This window comes from Antechinus flavipes, chromosome 2, assembly GCF_016432865.1.
Source record: "Antechinus flavipes isolate AdamAnt ecotype Samford, QLD, Australia chromosome 2, AdamAnt_v2, whole genome shotgun sequence".
NCBI lineage: Eukaryota > Metazoa > Chordata > Mammalia > Dasyuromorphia > Dasyuridae > Antechinus > Antechinus flavipes.
Genome location: NC_067399.1, coordinates 134,181,337 through 134,201,971, shown reverse-complemented (window position 1 = coordinate 134,201,971; position 20,635 = coordinate 134,181,337). Strand labels below are relative to the sequence as shown.

Below are 20,635 nucleotides of genomic sequence, written 5' to 3'. Positions count from 1 at the left end.
AGGGGAATGCTATACAATATGTGGCAAAAATGTAAATTTATCTGGTCATATAATTATTAAATAAAATGTGGTCCCCTTCAGGAAGGTCAATCAATAAGGATTTATTAAGCACCTACTATATGTGAGGCACCTTGCTAAGCACAGGGGATACAAAGAAAGACAAAAGATTGTCCCTGCCCACAAAGTACTTACAATCTAATGGGGAAGAGAAGAAAAAATCAACTATGTACCAACAGCAATCCACAGGAAAAAAAATCAACAAAGGAGAGACACTAGAATTAAGGGGCCTCAGCACAACTTCCAATAGAAGACAGAATTTTAGTTGGCACAGAAGGTCCTGATACCTCAGTCAGGGTTATCTTTGTTGGGAAGGAACTTTCCTAGCATATTCCAAGATGTGCTTGGATTTAGTCTCATGAATCATGGAAAGGAACATGCCAGCTGACCTAACTACTGATGAGTCACTTACTGAATCACCTGGCAGTATTTTGCCATGAGAGTAACAAAAAAAGGTTAGGTGAGATGTCAGTTCCAAACGTGTTACCTTGCCATTTTCCTGCTAATGTTTCTCTGAGTAGTGGACATCAGGAACAGAAAGCATGATTTTGGGTCAATCTCATACAACTAGTAAGTTTTAGAGGCAGAGTGTAAATGTCAACTTTGCTTTTTAAAGTCCAGAACTTTATTTCTTATGCCAAATTATAGTGAAAAATGGCAACCCATTTTTTTACCTTTAGTTTTTGAAGGAACTTTAATAATAATAATAGCAAATAAAAAGGTTTATGTCACTCTCAGAGGTTTATAATATGCTTTACAAATATTATCTTATTTTATCTTTGCAACAATTCTTGGGACTAATAGGTGCTATTATTATCCCAATAAAGATGAGGAAATTGAGGCAAATTGTGATTCACTAACTTATCTAGAGGTTACCCAATCAAGAAGTTTTGAACTAAGATCTTCCTAACTCTAGCTCCAGAATATGAGTAGTTCAAATTTTATTAGCATCAAATAAAATTAAGTTAACAAGAATTTACGAAATACTTACCACGTGCCAGATACTGTGCCTAGTCCCTGAGAATGCAAAGAGTGAACAACCTTGAGGAGTTCATAGTCTAATGGAGGGAGGTGACAACATGCCACACACAAAAAAAGCTATCACCACTTTACAGATGACGAAAGAGTTCAATGACATGGCCAAACTCATGCAACCAGTAAATGGCAGAGTTGAGATTTAAGCCTGGGTATTTTTATTATTATTCTAAGAACAATAATTTTAACTTAGCAGATATTTTTGGAGCTGGTAAGAAATGAAAATATTATATGGAAAGATTGCTGGATTTGAAAGCAAAAGACCCTAGATCCCAATGTAGGTTCAGTGACTGTATGATATTGGACAAATCTTTAAAACAATTTGGACTGCAATTTCTTATGTGTTAAATGTGAGAGTTGGGTTAGATGCCTCTGGGGCCCTCTTCCAGTTCTAAAATCTGTACTTTCTGGCCCCAAACATTATTTTAGCTAAGGGGAAGAGATTTGCTCACATTTGGCCAGATAGTTGTAGAGACAAGAATTAAATCCCAGTTACCCGACTCTTAGTTTGTGTTCTTTTCATAAGAGATCTTGTGTTTAATGTTCCCCCATGGAACATTATGGTTAGTTCTTTATCACACAGATTCTTCATCCTCAATTTGAATAAGAAATCCTAGGTAAAAACTGTAAAAGGGCCAAAAAAGACTCAATCAATCTACGATCAGAGTATATAACCCAGACTTGTCTAGAAGATAGTTTTCAAGAAAGAACCAAAACAACAATGTTTAAATAGTCTTTATATTTATTTATTTATATTATATTTATTATAATTATTATATATTACCTATAATATATAATATAATATAATAAGTATATTATATAATATTATATATAATATATATTATATTTATAGGGGAGAATTATAGTATATGTTACTTAATGAAAAGACAATGAAAATTAGAAACATGCAACAAGTGATTTCTAACAGTAAAGCTACATTAATCAAATGTTTCCCTCTCCTGAATACAATAACTTCTCTCATCTTCTGTATGTGTTCATTCAATCAGCATTCATTAAGCACTTCCTGATAGTCACTTTAAAAGATGCTAAGTATATGAAGAAAAAAATTAATTTCTGTTCACAAGAGTTTTCATTCTACTAGTAGATAGGATGGAGGTAAGTGCATCAAGATAGCAATTATACAGAAAAGTAAACATAAAGTTTTATGAACTTTTAGAAGCAAAGGGAGTAGTAACTGAACGGCTCAAAATAGTCCTTGTTTAGATAGTGACATCCATTGCAAGCTTGAAAAGAACCTAGAAATCCTTCAAGGTGGAGATGAAGAGGCAGACTACAAAGGCCTAGAGAATAGAAATGAAATGTCATAGGAAGGGAACAAGGCACAGGTCAGATTGGCCAGAACAATGAATAAAGGAGAGTGGATGTGCAGTAATTCTGGAAATGTTGGTCAGATTTAGACTTTGAAGAACTTTATAAGTTAAACAGAAGGACTCATTCATCCCAAAGACAAGAAAGGTGGCTACGAGAGCTTCTTGAACAAAGGACTTTCTTGTACCTAAGTTTTCTGACTCCAAATGTAGTGAATAAGCCCATAAATGGATATATGGTTGGATGAATATATAAAGAACAAATTACCATCTGTTACTCACCTTGTCCTCACAACCCTGAATTTTTCACATTTATCCAATTCTCTTTATTTCAGGCCACACTATCTTCCCTGCCCTTTTTTTAGTATCTCAACAGCTTCTGATGGGTTTACATGTAAGAACATATAATAAAGGAAATCTTAATCTGAATTTTGGTGGGAGAGAGGAAACAGTCACAAAATACTCAGAAGAAAAATTAAATTCTGAGCAGAATTATTTGACTGAAGTTCAGATTGTTATAACAATAATTATAAGTGTTTCAAAGATTACAGATTCTTCATGAGAGCTCTGTGATTTATATTATAAAAATATTTTATTCTCATTTTATAGGTGGGAAAACTGAAGTCAAGTAAAATTAAATAATTTACTCAAAGTCACACAACTAGCAAGTGTCAGTAGTGATTTGAACACATATTCTCTGGTATAAATAAAATGCTCTTCCATTGCATCATCTTGCCTCTGTTATAATATATAAGGCAAGACTTTTTTTAAAAAAATGAATTAGGTATTATAACCTTATTTGATAAATGTTGAATTTCATATCATTCCTGATGGTATATGATGTAGAAGATTGTTGTTCAGTTGTTTTAGTTGTGCTTGAGTCTTCATGACCCCACTTACCAAAGATACTGGAGTGGATTGCCATCCTTTATTCAGCTCATTTTACAGAAGAGAAAACTGAAGCAAACAGGTTAAGTTACTTGCCCAGGGTCACATAACTAGTAAGATTTTAACTCAGGATGATCAAGAATCATTCTACTTTAGGACCTGCACTGTATGTACTTTGGCATCAGCAAGCTTCCTAGATATAAAAGGTATCACTTGATAAGATCAATTTATTTCATTTAAAAGATGGTTAATAAAATCAAGAAGATGACTAGGTTTAGGGGAGGAGATGTGGTCAATGATCACTCTATGACCCATGGTTTGGCAATACTTTGAAGAAGTGACTTCAGATCAAAAGTCTGATCCTCAGCTCAGTAGACTCATAATTCACCCAGAAATCTCCAGGCTCTGTGAAACAAATCCATGCTTTTAAATTTAAAAATAATAAATTATAAACTAGGATATCAATTTATTACTTTAAAATTAGACTTTCTCAAGCCTTTGCATGGGGTTGCGCCATCGTAGATAGTAGGTCCACTCAGAAAACCAAATTATAAAAGAGTGTGGTGATCAGAAAACTAGAACAAAATGTATTTAAGAGATATTTTAATCAAATTGATGAAAGCTGATGGATTTCCCTTCTCTAATCTAGGGATATCATCTCTTAGTATGGCCTATGGCTACGGTTGTCTAATGTCCTATTTTATATTGCTTCTTATTAACTTCAATTTTAGAAGGTAATACCTTCTGACTTGCCTCTAAATTCCAGTGTATCCTCTTTCAAAGTTTTTGTTTGTCTGTATATTTGTGTTATGTGTATCAACTTAGGGAAAAATGAAATTACACTTCAAAACCACCCGTTCTTCAGGTTGTGAACTTTGGATCTGTTTTCCCCATCATAGAACTTTTTTTCACTTCTCTAATGCATTTTCCATTAATTGTTATCTATTATGTCCATTTGTATCTATGTACCTTTTACATTCCATGAGACTTATAAACTATGTAATAAGAGCCCACATGTTTATAAAACCTTTAGTTTTACACAGCAATTGACACATTGTATCTTTATTTAAAACCTACAACACCTTTGTAAAGTAGAGATTCTGGGTATTCTTATGCCCATTTACATATGAAGAAACTGAGACAAAGATTAATTAATTGTATAGCTAGTAAGTAACATGTTGGAATCTTTACAAACTGCTAACTAATTAGAATTGATCTAATCTTACAAGAAGATGTTTTGGCCAGAACCTGAAACAAGATACTAAGTAGAACTAATTAGTACAATGCTTGTGTTTACACCTTTGTGTTCACATCTCCCATAGTGCTCTCTGGCCCAAAGAGCTTTAAGGGAGGTGTGAACACAAAGGTGTAAACACAAGCATTGTACTAATTAGTTCTACTTAGTACCTTGTTTCAGGTTCTGGCCAAAATCTTCTTGTAAGATTAGATCAACTCTAATTAGTTAGCAGTTTGTAAGGATTCCAACAGTAACAGATTCAGGATTTGAAACTTAGGATCTGTCTCCTGATTCCACCTTTCATTTTTAATTTACTAGATTAAACGTTGTAATGGTATGATCTGGATACCTCTGTGGTCATTGAGATATTTTCAGCCAAGTCATGAGGTCAAAAAAATTTTCATAATAATATCAATTGTTTTCATTTCCAATAGGGCAAATATTGGTAAATAAAACCCCACAGAAAAACAGCTCTTGGGGGAGGTCCTCAATAGTTTTAAAAATTGTATGTTACTAAGAGCAAAAAGTTTGAGAACCACAATCCAAATTATGTTTTTTCTATGAGGGCAAATGTTGATATAGTAGATAAATTATTCCAAACAGCAAGTATTTCATAAGTATTTGTAGAACGAATCAATGAACAAATAAGTGGTAGGTTGCATTTTGCTGGTCTTATCTTCAAGACCCTAGTAATCTGGTATTCAAGGACCAGGCTTGGGTCCTTGATTTTTTAATCAGGGTAAAAATATTTGTAAATCTAATATAGGCATACATATTTATACAATTATCTTGCTGCACAAGAAAAATCTCATCAAAAAGAAAGAAAAGTGAGAAAGAAAATAAAATTCAAGCAACAAAAGAAGTGAAAGTGCTCTACTGTGATCCAGACTTAGTTCCCATAATCCTCTCTCTGGGTGTAGATGGCTCTCTTCATTACAAGATCATTGGAAGTGGTTTGAATCATTTTATTGTTGAGAAGAGCCACGTCCATCAGAATTGATCACCATATATCCTTGTAGTTGCTGTGTACAATGATCTCCTGGTTTTGCTAATTTCATTTAGCATCAGTTCATGTAAGTCTCTCCAGTTCTCTCTGAAATCATCCTGCTGATCATTTCTTACAGAACAATAATATTCCATAGCATTTATATACCATAATTTATTCAGACATTCTCCAATTGATGGGCATCCACTCAGTTTCCAGTTTCTTGCCCCTACAAAAAGGGCTGCCACAAACATTTTTGTACCTATGGGTCCCTTTCCTCCTTTAAGATCTCTTTGGGATATAAGCCTAGTAAAAACACTGCTGGATCAAAAGGTTTGCAGTTTGATAGCCCTTTGCTTATAATTCCAAATTTGAGCCATAGTATTTCAACAGTGGTTTTCTGCATTCCAAGATGAGATTACTTTAAAAAAAAAAAAAGACCTTAACACAAAATCAAGTAATATAAAGTTGTTTTTGCAGGGACTCTTCACAAAGTGCTATTTTGATCCCCCAACTTCTAATCAGAAGGAATCTCTTGGAAGGAAGGGGGAAAAAATCTTAGTTTGCTCCCATCATACCAAGAGATGTCTTCTAAGAAAATGTCATTTGCTAAGTAATTACTTCTGTGTCAGTTATCTTATCTAAAAGAGAAAGACCTAATTAAAAGCAATTTGTAAGCTAGGTGTGCTGATTAAGTGTTAATTGTGTTCTGGAATATAACAGTATTACCTCAGTTCTCAGCCTCTCTTTTAAGCAAACCCATATTTTATTGTTTTGGCAGCTGCATTCCATACTGCACAAACACACTGTAAAAAGCAGCAGCTATGTTGCAGTATGACTAATAGATCATGTGAGAATTTGCTTTTTGTCCTCAAGACATTTTGAATTTCAAAAGGAAAACCAAGTCCTGTTTAGAATATGACAGATATTGAGGAAGTGGGGAAGGGAAGCAAAGGTCCAGTTTGTGTGACCAAAGCCTTTGGAGAGGCAGCTTAACGAGGGGAAACAAACACTAAACTGTGAGCAGGAGACATAAGTTCAACCCTGAGCTCCTCCCCTTATTTTAGATCTTAGGAAAGTCTAGGAGCTTTTGTGAATGACCTGAAAGGCTCCTTTGAGCTCATATATTCTGTAACTTCATGATTTTTAAAAGTATCATGAGTAATGGCCTTGACAAGCAGCTAATGTCTTTGTTCTTGACTTTCCCTTTAAATTCACATTCTCTGGATCCTAGACCAGATTGTAAGCACACAGCCTGAGAATATTTTAGATCAATAACAGGAACTGTCCATATCTTGAAATGCTGTGGCTTGTGATAAATTCCCTTATCAATTTAGAAAAGAAACATCTATTTCTACATATTCTGGCAATCCCTGAAAACTTCCTGCTCCCTATCCACCCTCAATCCCCAAGGAAAAAAGTCTTACTTAAAGCATCAACTAGAAAAGTCATTTTCAAAGTAGCTAATAATTCTCTTTTCTCATTTTTCCCTCGTTTGCTCTGCTCTCCTCTCTTTTGCTTCTCCTCTCTTCTTCTTCCTCCTCCTCCTTCTTTCTGTCTCTATCTCTGTTTCTCTCATTCACTGTCTTTCTTTGTCTTTTTCTCTGTCTCTATCTCTTTCTCTAATTCTATCTCTCTGTCTCTCTCACACATAAACAGCTTGAAATGACTTTAGAACAAAGATTCTTACCTGAGATCTGTGTATTCTTGGATATATTTCAGGGATTCTATGAACGTGGGTGAGAAAAAAACATATTTTTATTTCAACATAATCACTTTCCTTTGCGATCCTATGTATTTTGTTTTATATAATTAAAGACATAATTCTGACAAGTCCATAAGCTTCACCAGACTGACAGAGGGAGCCATGACACAAAGACTAAGAACCTCCCTTAGAATAGACATACAGATACCAACTGCATTTGTTTTCTCTTTGGTATAGGGAACTCAGAGGTAAGGAAACATCTTCTGCCATTGCAAGTCAGCAACTTCTCTTGCATTTTACAGTCTTAGAATGCTGCTTAAAACAATCAAGAATGAATAACTGGCTAAAGCTCAGATAGCCAATATGTCTCAAAAGTGGAATTTGAACCCATGATGCCATGCTGCTTTTCATAGAACATAGAAATTAATTCAATTGCCCATGTTTACCTTATATCAGATTGCTTGCTATCTTGGGGAGATGGAAGGGAGAGAGAGAGGGAGAAAAATTGGGGACACAAGTTTTTGCAAAGGTGAATGTTAAAAACTATCTTTGCACATATTTAGAAAAATAAAATACTATTAAAAAGAAATTAATTCATTCTGATTCAATAATTATATAGTTAGTAAGTGTTAAAGCTGAAAGGGAATTTAGAATATAAAACAAAATGAGTTTTAGAAATAATAGCACCCAGGCAGTTTGCTATGGTGAAAAGTACATTGGATTTGGATTTAAGGGAGAATTGAATTATACTATCTCTGACTGGGGGTGACCATTGAGCCAAGTCACTTCATCTCTCTAAACCTCAATTGTCTTCTCTGTAGAATGGAAATATTGATGTCTTCCTAAAGATGCCTCATATCCATTTTTCCTCAAATATCTTTCTATCATAGTGTGCCAGGATTGTTAATTAGTGTAGATGAAACCTGGATTTATCTAAATACTTGATTGGGCACCCATAGCTCAAGCTAATGGCACGAAAACAAAGCTTGCTGCATAAAAGTCATTACATGTATCCATCTTTTCCTAAGAAGACAAGACCTCATATTCAGAACTATATCCATAACTCTCTCATCCCTGGGATCATTTTAAGCACCATTTTTTCTTCCCTTCTTCCCAAATGTCACTCAGATATCAGCCAGCAAGTTGCTTCTCTGTTGTTCTTTTCCCCTCACTATACATCTGGTATAGTCTAGTGTAAACTTCAGTAGCAAGACAGTTCTAAGATACTTCCTTGTGCAGCACCCTTCCCTACCTCCCACCCCCCTGAAGTTAGCTTGCTGAGGCAAAACTCTGGTTGGGTTCTTGTCATAGCTATGTTGCAGAGTGTTTGTAAGGATCAAGTGATATAATGCATGTAGATCACTGTGCAGACCTAAAAGCAAATGGTGCCTATTATTATCATTTTGTGTGACAATATATGTTATCATTACTATTCATATCATTCTCATTGATGGAGCTAAGTGGATGGATCTTTAGGCTTGGAAGAAGGCAGACCTGAGTGTGAATTCTGCCTCAGACACTAACTATTTGACCTTAGGTAGATATTTATTTGCTTCGGTTTTATCATCTGTAAAATGGGGATAATAAAAGCACCTGCTTCCAGGATTGTTGTGAGGACAAAATGAGGTAATGTTTGTGAAGCACTTTGCAAATCTTAAAGCACTAAATAAATACCATTATTATTATTGTTTCTTATTATTAAAAAAAAGGACAGGTCTTTAGAGTATAGAATATACAACGAGAATTGGAGGGGATTTTATGATATAAAACAAAAGTTTTGAAAGCAGCAATGGGACTTAGAAAAGAAAAGCACTGATTAGATGCATAGCTTCTTAAACTGTGGATTGCAACCCTATGTGGGATTGTGTAACTGAATGTGAGGGTCATGAAATTATGATTATCAGTAAATGGATTTGTAATTTATATACCAATATATCCAGGGTTGTATAAAAATGTCTTAAGCAAAAAGAGGTTGTGAGTGGCAAAAGTTTAAGAAGCCCTGCAATAGAGAAAATGGACCTTATAGATCATCTCGTTCAGATCCATTTTGCAGAGAAGAAAACTGAGGCTCTGATTGGGGAAGGTAATTGCCCCAAGTTATAGCACTACTAAGAAATCTGTCATCATTTTTAAAGGATTTATTGAAGCTTCAAGTTTTATCTCTAATATATTCAGATTGTAGAGAGTAGTGATGTCTGAAATGAGAAAGCAGGGCTCATTCGCTAGTGGTTCACTTTCTCGTTCTGTATATTTCAAATAAAAATGAATTTTCACTTCAGTGTTGATTTTGAAATAAATCTTTTTTCAGAGTTTAGCAAAAGACTTGCATCTTTCCTCTTGGGGGTGGCTCGTTCCTTAGATTGTCAGGTTTTTGCAAAACTCTATGAAAACTCAGCTATCAATAAATTATGAGGACTTGGTAGCTGCTCAACTTCATTAAAGGTGGGTTGGCAAAGACATCTGATGGATTAGTCCTAAAGAATTACAATGGAAGTCTCTTTCCGTGGTCTCTGCCTTACTTGGTGAAAAGACAACTAGAGTGATTATGGTTAGTCTATTCCTACCTTTTTGTGAATCCTTTGTAGTCATAATATATTGTCACAAATTAAAAAAATATTTTGTTAGGTCTGAAGATCAATCTTAGGTTGTTATATTAGCAGCTTTCTTGTATAGGAAAAAGCAAGCAAGCAAGCAAACACTTATTAAGTGCCTACTGTGAGTCAGGGGTTGTGTTAAGCACTTATTTCTTATTATCTCATTGCATCTTCATAAGAACCCTGAGAGGTAGAGGCTATTATTATCCCCATTTTACAAGGTCAGGCACCTGTGGCAAGCAGAGATTAAATGATCACATTGCCAAGATCACATAGCTGATCCCTGAAACAGGATTTGAACTCAAGTCCTCCTGAATATAGGTCTCACACTATTTATAGTATCACCTTGTTGCCTTATGGAGTGGAAAGACTGAAAAACAATCAGATGTTCTAGTTCACTCTTATTATCTGCCCTTAGTCAAAAAAAATTTAATCAGTCTGAGCTAGTCAGTTTATTTTTCTATAAAACGATGCACTTGGTTTACTTATCTTTTTTCTATTAAAAATTCCTTCAGCAGTCTGATGAAGCCTGTGGACCCCATTTTGAGAGTTTCATAAAAGGAAAGATGTATCTTCCCCCTCTTCCAAGTTTATGGCCCCCTGAAATTGGCCAACAGACTCTTGAGGGAGGGTTTTTGGACTTGAGGTTATGAACCTCTGGACTAGTTGATCTCTAAGGATCAACTTTTTAAAAATAAGGATACAATCCTATGGCCTTTTTTAGCTCTTTAATTTACTCTTGGGCAGCTCTATCCAGCATCCTGAGTCTCAATTTCCTAGTTATAAACTAGAGATATGAATGCACTCTCAACCTCATTGAGTTTACTGGAGATCAAGTGAGATCATGTACAGAAGTGACTATAAAGAGCTATATAAATATGAGCTATTATTATTGTGCATGACATTATTTTAATTAAGTAGCTATGCTTAATATGCAGCTCTCAAGTTGCTATATTTGATTCTTGAGCTCGGTGACTAATGTGGGGGTATCTTTCAACTTCAGGTGTTGGAAAGAAAATGTAGGCAATAATGGCTTAATTATAGCCTTTATTTCTGAATGTTTCCTCTTACAGAAACCCCCTTGAGTCCACTCAAGGCACCTCACTCGGCCAGCACCCCAGGGGTGGCTGTGTCTTCACCCCATCGGCGAAGAGATTCAGACAGATACTGTCAGCTCTGTGCAGCCTGGTTCAATAACCCTCTGATGGCCCAGCAGCATTATGAAGGCAAAAAACACAAAAAGAATGCCGCCCGGGTGGATTTGTTAGAACAACTAGGGAAGACGCTGGATCTGGGGGAGTTGAGAGGTAAGGGGGATGAATTACTTAGGAGCAAAAGGTACCAACTCTAAGGCAATGGAGACTCTCTAGTCCTGATGCTTCCAGTCTTGAGTCATTTCCATCCTTGGTCTCTGCATGAGAAATATTAAAGTCAGAACCAACAGGTATATTTTGGGATAGAATGATCATCAACATTCATTCCTGTGCTATCTCATGTGACCTTACAAACACCAGTGAGGGGGCTGCTGCAAGTAATATGATCCCCATTTTACAGATGAGATAAATAGGATTCACAGAGATTCAGTGACTTGTTGATGAGTATATTGTGTCAAAAATTGGAATTCACTAAAGTATTCCTGATCCAAGTCCAGGGCTTTATCCATTTGTTATCCCAAACTGCCCCGAGAAGAGGGGGTATTAACCTGGGACCAATAATTTTGGGTTTTTGTTTGTTTTTTTAACATTAAACAACTGTCTATGATATACATGTATAATAATTACAAATAACATTTATATAGTGCTTACATTGTACGTTGTATCAAATGATCTCATTTGATACTTCCTTAGGATCCTGCAGGGTAGTACTATTATCCCTAGCTCCTAGATAGCTCAAGAATTTATAACAGTTTAACAGATGAGGAAACTGAAGTAAATAGAGGTTAAATGACTTGGATAGATTTACTTAGCTAGTAAGTATTTAAGGTTGCATTTGAACTTTCAGGTCTTGAACTCTACTGCATCATCTAGCTATGTCATCATATATACATGCATGTCTACATGGACACATGAAAAATTATTGTGTATGCATGTGCGTGTATACATGTAACCAATATGTTATAATTGGATGTGTGTGTATGTATGATGGCACTTATTAGGTATACACACATATGTACATACACATACACACTCTTTTCTTTGTAATCCTGTACATTTTGTTTTATGCATTTAAAAAAACAGTATTTTGAGGCAGGATCCACAGGTTTCAGCAGATTGCCAACGAGTCCACATTACAAAAAAAAAAAAAAAAAAGAAAGAAAGATTAAGATTCCATGCTCTGGAGTAGAGAGGATACTAAGTTTTATATCATAAAATAAATAGTAATGTCTTTCTTTTTCCTGTTTAAAAATTACTCCCACTGTGTATTTTCATAGGGAGATGTAGTGTTGTTGTGGAAGGACATTCATTTTGGAGCACTAGTCTTGAGTCCTAATTCTGTCACTGAATCACTGAGTGACCTTCATTAAGATGCTTAATCTTTCTGGACTACCGGTTCCTTCCTACTCTATAAAATGAGGTATTCAGATTAGGTGATTCCTAGTTCTATGTTATAGGATTCTTTCAAATCATTTAAACTTTTATTGGTGTTTTCTTGTAGGCAATTTCTTCTATGAATCTTGTGATAAAAAAAACAAAACAAAACAACAACTTTAAGATCTTATGTCATTATGTATCCCTCTTAGCTAAAAGAAAACACAAGGTTCAATATTTTAGAACAACAAATGATCTCTCTGCAAGTGCCTTGGGAAATGTGTTTATTGCTTTTTCTTGGGGGGACTGTCTTTACCATAGAGCTTGTCCAAAATAGTGTAAGAGTCTCTCATAGCTGAAGGCCACGTTGCACCTCCCTCTTGCTAGCAATGAGCACTGTTTGTTAGGGGATTCCATCATGGCAGGGCACTGAAGGAGAAAAAGAGGGTTTTATTTATGTTTTCTGCCAGATATTATGACTTGAAGAAGAGTTATTCCTCGAGGAAATTCTCCTTCCCAGTTCTAAATGATTGGTGCTGCATCTTTTATGTACAGACACATATCTTAATGACTTGGGCATCTGAATTCTTTAGCATTTAAGCAGCCAGTCTTTTATATAAAAGACAAAAAGGATCCACCTTGACTTGATAACTCAATGTGACTCTGACTCAGTCGCACGTGGAATGTGATTAGCATCGAACAAACTGTCCTTGAAACTAACCTTTTTGCCAGCTATATGAAACATCCTGATAATACTTGCTATATACACTTACTTAAAGGTTTATCATAGTACACTGCCAAGCCCTGAAAGCTGAGCATTTGGGTAGCCTGGCTTCTTTTAAAACTATTGATTATGTCATGATTGCTGGAAAACTTCCAATGGATTCATAATCATAGCCTGGAAAGGCATTAAAAGTTACTAAAAGAATAATGTGACTAGGGAATCTTAGCTGTGATCCCTCAATGGTAGTGCTATCCTTCTATTGATTATTTCTAAATTATCTTGCATATAGCTTTTTTGTACATGGTTGTTATCATGCTGTCTCCCACATTAGACTATGACTCCCTTTAAGACAGGGATTGTCTTTTGCCTTTCTTTGTGTTTTTAGTGCTTTGCACGTGGCATATAATAGGCACTTAATAAATGCTTATTGATTGGCTCTCTCATCTTAGATGAGCAATGAATTTTCCTGTAGTGGAGAAGGGTAAAGAAATCTGAAAATTTACTTATTTGGAATTCAACACTAGGGTTATATCTTACAGGAGGAGGCAGTGGAAAGGGTGGGAGCAGAGCAGAAGCTACAAGTCACACTTTAGCTACTTCTGCTTTCCTATTTCACTCTCATATAATGATTCATGGATCCCTAGAAGTGCTAAAATATTCTTTCCTCTCAAATATATGTGTATATGTATGTGTTGTGTGTGTGTGTATATATATCACATATATATAATTATATGATGACATGTGAATGTATTTTTAGAGCACTATACTTATTTCTGTGAATATGTTTGTGTGTATGTATATATGTAAAAGAAAAGATTATATGTATAGTTATGTGATTATATTGTGTAGGATACAGATAGATGCCCACATGCGTGTATATACATAAGTATATATTTGCACACCTGTGCAAATATACGTCAACAAGTTTTTGTATCCATATGAACATTTAGATGGATGCATGTAGATGTACACATGCACATATACACTCAGTGTCCCAAATGTCTTATTTCAGTTTTAAGGTATTTAACCTTAAAATTATGCTGGCTTTGGGGAAATCTCAAATATAATCTCTCTTTTCATCTTTACTTTTGGTCTTTATATTCTGTGTTTTTCTTGGTTATAAATCTTTCTTGTGCCTGGGAAGATTCTGCTGCTATCAGTAGATACAGGCAATTTATGGTAGGGTATGAGTGAAGATGAGGATTTCAGTTTCAGACATGTTGAATTTGATGTTCGGCTGGAACATCGAGGTTAGAATGCTTAGGAGGCAGCTGAAAATATGGGTCTAAAGCTCAAGGGAGAGATAAAAAAGAGTCTACAGATATGAGAGGTTTATAAGTGGTGAGAAATAAGCCATGAGTATAGAAGAGGTCTCCTTTGGAGAGAGAGGAAAGGTAAGAATATTTTAAGAGAACAATTAGTCTTGAAAGGAGGGATCGGGCAGTTGGGAAATGAACCAAGAGATATAGCAGAAAGAAGAGAATTTGGGGAAGAAATACCAAAATACAAAGAATTGGGTAATCTCTGGTATACCTCCTGCAGAAAGGCCAGCAGGAACGATAATTGAGAAAAGATCATTAAATTTGATAGCTGAAATTTCATAAGGTTTTCAAAGAATGGAGCTAGAAACCAGATTGTAGTGAGATGGTGAATAAATAGGTGAGAGGGAATATTACTGTCCTTTCCACCATTCCTGAACCCCTATTTGGACTGCTGTTTAGTCTTTATTTCTTTAGTTTATCCACAAGAATACAGTGAGAAATAGTTATCTACTGCATCCTCTGTGACTTAGGTCATAGAATTAATAAATTGCAGATTTGGGATTCAGACACAAATTCCCTAATTTCAAATCTTGCATTCTTACTCTACTAGAGTAATTGACAGGAAAAACATAAACACATGTGTATATTATATGCAGTCATATATGAGTATGTATATATGTATGTATTTATATCATAAATAGGCGTGTATAATAGAAATTATATATGACTATCATATACAGAGCTATATATGTCTTTTATATATATTATATTTCTATTTTTCTTCTTGATTAATTTTTGGTATCATATGTGTATACACACATATATATGCACACATATATATTCATACATATAAATAGTTTTTGAATTACTTGAGAAAAGTAATAATGTTACTGCTTTAGATATTATATTAAAATATATATCTACTGGGATTGATATTATCAAATGATTATTAATTAAATGTTAAAATTAAGTAATAATATATTAAATAACAATGTTAAATTTTATTTTGTGACAATTGGTCATTTTTGCTGTCTGCTGATACCAGATTGATTCATAACAAATGTCCTTAATCATGAAAGACTAAACTGAGCTAGATTCTCCAACTTTAATTAGCTCTCCATCAGTTGAGTGGTGGATTTCAGGCCATACACATGTGTTTCATTGTTCTTTTGTTGTATTTTTAATTGGTGGTTTTAAAAAATGGGTATTATTCTGAAATGTAGCTCTTAAAGAGCATAGTTCATTGATTCCTAAAGATATTGCAGTGGTGATAATGCGAGCAAATCAAGCATGTCAAAATCATTCAAACACACAGTGAAACAAGATCAGTACCACTAAACAGTAAAAGAAAATGTGGCAAACAACACCAAGAACTGAAAGATTATTGCTGTGTAATAGCCCACTTAATACTCAGAAAACAAGAAATAGCCTTTAGAAGGATCCAGCAGTTGGAGATGTTGTTCATGACACCTTTGCAATGAAGCAAAGATTTCTTGAAGGTAGAAAATCAGTGAAAAGGGTATTTAAAAACAAAACAAATAAATAAACAACAAATTTGTTAACCTCTGTTATGAAGAGGAAAGAAGGATTCTCATGGGCAATATAATAAAAATGCACAAGTACTATAAGTTGCAAAATAGATTTTACTAATGAATCTCATATTTTCATTCATTTCAATATGTCAAAATAATTGACTAAATCCTTACATATGAATATCTTCATCAGCTATAAAATACCACTCAAAAATATTTGGGGATTTTTTTTTAACTTCCAGTTGGCCTGGAAGACATCCTCATTGACAGAAAAATGAACTCTGATAAATATAAGGTCTTCTTAAAACCATAGGGTTAGCTAGGGGGCACAGTGGACAGACCCCAGAACCTAGAGTCAGAAAGACACGAGTCAAATGCAGCCAGGAATCATGTGATCTTAGCTTTTTGCCCCTATTTGCTTTAGTTGCCTCATCTGTAAATTGAGTTGGGAAGTCTGGGTTGAGAAGGAAATAGTGAACTACTTCCGTTTCTTTGCCAAGAAAAATCCAAATTGGGTCACAAAGAGTCTCAAAACACTGAAATGGCTGAAAAACAAAACAAAACAAAAATAATAATCAAAACTGTATAATTATAGAATAATTACATATATGTTATATAGCTAATTTTTGATAAGATTTAAATTATACAAGTTCTCAGATCATTGAAGCATGTTTATCTGTATCCTTTCTAGATCTGACTAGATTTAAAGCTTATTGTGTATTTACCATGTGCCAGGCACCATGCAAATCAGTAAAAATACAAGCAAAAAGAACAATAATCTCTTCCCTTCATGAGGTTAAAATCTATTAGGAGAAGGCAACAAAGGCAAGGTGGAAAAGCTATATAAAGTGTTGGGACAGGTAGAGCTCTGGAAGGGAAATAAGATTGAGCTGGGTTAGAAGTGAACATTATTGTCATGGGTACTTCCACAAATGGAGGTTGAAGAGGAACTCACCAAAAAGAGTGGGAAGCTTGTGAATGGAGTCATTGTCAGTGTGAAGGAGCTACTGTAGATGAAGAGGTGGGAAAGTCATGGGGGTGTTGAGGCAGATTAGCAGTTGAATAAGTTTCTTAACCTTTTATAACCCATATATAATTATAGAAATAATCATATTTTATAATTTTAGAACTTGTCAAAAGGCGATAGAATTATCAGGAAGTCAATAAATATTTTCAAAGCAACTACATTGTTCTAGGCACTGTGCTAAGTTTTGGGGGTACCTATATGAAAAAAGAAAGAGATCCTGCTCTTATAATCTAAATGGAGAAAAGCCATAAAAAGAAGTTAAAAGAGAATGGGGAGGAGAAGATACTTGACAAGGGCATATGGTTAGAGAAGTCCTTCAGAGAAGTCCCAAAATAATACAGCCAGTTAAGAAATGATGACATATCTGAGCTGAGCTCTGTCTTTAAATTGAAGTTTGGACACCATAATCCCATCTTCCTATCAGAAAGGTAGAAGGTATTGAGGTAAGGTCAGCTTCATAATGCCATAGTGCATAGACTGCCAGGCTTAGAGTCAGGGAGACTCATTTTCCTGAGTTCCAATCTGGCCTCAAACACATCCTAGCTGAACAAGTCACTTAATCCTGTTTACCTCAGTTTCCTCATCTGTAAAATGACCTGGAGAAGAAAATGACAAATTGATCTAGTATCTTTGCTAATAAAATGTCAGATGGTATCATGGAGAATTGAACATGACTAGAAAATGATTTAATAACAATAACATTGATGAGGTGGATTAATAAAGCTAATGAGATCTTATAGGATGATGAGGAGCTTCCTAGGATATAGTGCAGAATAATAAAATATGACTTTTTATCATGTGATACATTATGAAATTAAGAAATTTATACAACTGCTAACCTGCTCAACACCCCCATGACTTTCCCACCTCTTCCCTAGTAGTTCCTTCACTCACCAGACTCCTACTCTCTTTGGTGTGTTCCTCCACAGCCTCCATTTGCAGAAGTATCCATGACAACCCTATTCACTTCTAACCCAGCTCAATTCCATTTCCCTTCCCAATCTTTCCCCTCTTTGCACTTCATTTTTCACCTTTGTCCTGTTGTCTTCCCCTTATAGAATGGAACCTCCTTGAGGGAAAGGGGCTATTGTTTTTTGGGGGGTTTTTGCTCATATTTTCAGAGCTTTGCCCAGTACCAAGTTCATGGTAAGTGTTTAATGAGTGCTTTATCTAGTTGAATCTATAAAGGATGTAGATAATATTTGCTTCAGTGACCAGGGAGCTCACATAATTTAAACCCCATTGAAAATTTATGGACTACACTCAAGGCTAGATTTTTTTAAATGGGCTGTTAATGTCCAGATATGTTTTCATAAAGAAGAATTAAGGAATATGTGTCAAAATCTTGTAAGTTCAATGCAAAATTGTGTTTAAGTGCTTACAGCAAAAGGGGGACTTATTTTGCATATTTAAAATGCTTAAAGTTATAAATTTTATTAGTATCCACTGTGTAAGTCAACACATGTAATCATTTTGCTTTGTCTCAAGTGAATTGAACTTTGGAACTAGCTTAATTTCTCAAAGTCTCAGTTTCCTTATCTGTAAAACGAGAGGATTGGACTAAATCATGTTTAAATTCCTTGCCTTCAGAAAAACTCTAACCCCATGATTTTATGACTATTTCCTCTATATACTCCTATGTTATAATATCAGCTTGGTTAGGGATTTAATGATTTGTAATTGACTCTTAATGTGTCTGTATTTAGTACCCAGCTAAGGCATCTGTATTATTCCCCAAAGGCACCAAAAGCATTGGCAGATAGATCTCTAGTATTTGTCTGAATGTATCCAGGGATGTTACTTTGTGATTTAAAGAGAAAAATAATAATAAATAATTTTCATTTTAAGTTTGTTTTTTTTTTAACATGCATATTCTTTGGTCTCAAGAAATACTTCCCCTTCCCTCAAAAAGAAGCAGCTGATAGCACAGTAAATAGAGTTATGAGGCTGAAATAAGGAAAATTTGAGTTAAAAGATGACCTCAGACACTAGTCGTGTGACCTTAGGCAAGCAATTTAACTTTTGCTTCAGTTTCTTTATCTGTAAAATGGAAATTATAACAACATCTATTTTGTAGGAATAGGAGAATCAAATAAAATAACTGTAAAACACTTAGCACAGTAGGTGGTTAAAAATGCTTATTCCCTGTCTTTCTCTTTGCTTTTCTTCCCCTTAAAATGTGAAAATTACATCTTTTTGGAAAACTCAGTTCAACCAGTAATGATTTATTAAGCATCTACTAGATCCAAAGCCCAATGTTAAGCATAGGAGACATATTGGAGTTTGTGGTCTAGTGGGAGTTAAGTTGTGAAGGGAGGTGATATAACAAAGAGACAGATAAGTAAATATAAAATATATGCAACATAATATAAGATAATAGGAGTGAATAAGAACACCAGACAGAGTACAAAAGACCTGAATTTAAATCCTGCTTTAGGTACTTACCAGCTGTGTGATCCTAGGCAGAGATTTAAATAATCTCTCTTTGCCTCAGTTTCTTCATCTGTAACATCTCTACAGGATCATTGTGAGGATTAAATGAGATATCATATGTACAAAGCTTTGTAAACCTTAAAGTAATGGTAGTAGTAATAATGACAAAAATGAAAACTTATTTCAAGTGAGAGTTAACTACTGGTAAAACAAAATAAGATCTCTATGATATTAATGAGAAAAAACTTGGGACTTTTTGAATTTATAGATTATTGACATTCTAAATGAGGTTGGCTAAAATATGTACAGATATGCATAATATGTTTCCTCTTGAATTGTACCATAATTTGTGGTAGGAAGTACTTGATGAATACCAAAATTCTCCATTGCCCTTTCCTTTTCCTAGTACTAGTTTGAAGTTGGGGGAGGGGAAGAGAAAATAATCACCTCCTCCTAAATGTGAAATATAACACACACAAAAAGGAAAGCACTGAATTATGGAATCATAAAATTCCCTGGGCCAGAAAGTACCTTGCAGGTCATCTATCCACTTTAAATCTATCCTACTACATAAAACCCAGAGAGAATGCAATTTCTTATTTAGAAACATTGGAAGTAAAATCTAAAGTGTAACTTAGGAGAATCAATCTAGGAGGAGACAGAGGGTTAATTTGATATATGCTAGAGCTCCTTTGGGAAAATGTTCCCCTCTTTAAATATTGGACAATCTTTGTTTATTTCTTTGTTTCAAATAAAACATTTAATCGTATGAACTCTCAGCTGTGTGCTTGGAAAAATGGAAAAAATCTTTTAAATTGAAAATTAATCCTAGCAACGTGAAATGTCAGAATTGGAACAAACTAATCTCTTTATTTCATATTGGAAATGGAGCCCTTGACATGCATATAATATGTTAGGGAAGTAAAATTAGTAAAGTTGGGTCTACATCCCCATGTAAGGCTGATCCTCCTTTTTTTTCCTATTATAGAAATACTTCTAATTTTAATCATCAGGTGGCAGTAGAGAGAGATACCCCCCTTCCCCAATTCCACCCCTCCCTTTCAGGGTACTGTGACTGTGCTCCATGGGGATTAGAATACTGAATAAGTATTTATGCTCTCATTAGTTACCATCTATCCCTTGATTCAGCCTTGCTTTTTTAGACATACTATACTCAAATGAGATTATATTCATAAAGTACTTAGTACCCTGGTGTGTACTAGATACTATAGAAATATTTATTTGCAGATCAATGAAATTTATATTTTGTTCTGAGTCTCCAGAACTCTGTTTCTTTTTT

At 34.7% G+C, this 20,635-nt stretch overlaps 1 protein-coding gene across 4 annotated transcripts in view; it reads left to right on the top strand.

Moving 5' to 3' along the window:
• The window catches only part of ZMAT4 (zinc finger matrin-type 4), an 803,377-nt gene that overhangs the window by 369,117 nt on the left and 413,625 nt on the right, over positions 1-20,635 (top strand). For all 4 annotated transcript variants that reach the window (XM_051975573.1, XM_051975570.1, XM_051975571.1 and 1 more), the window contains one exon: positions 10,903-11,136. In XM_051975573.1, the coding sequence (XP_051831533.1) occupies positions 10,903-11,136 (234 nt within the window). The remainder of the gene's footprint in view (positions 1-10,902; positions 11,137-20,635) is intronic.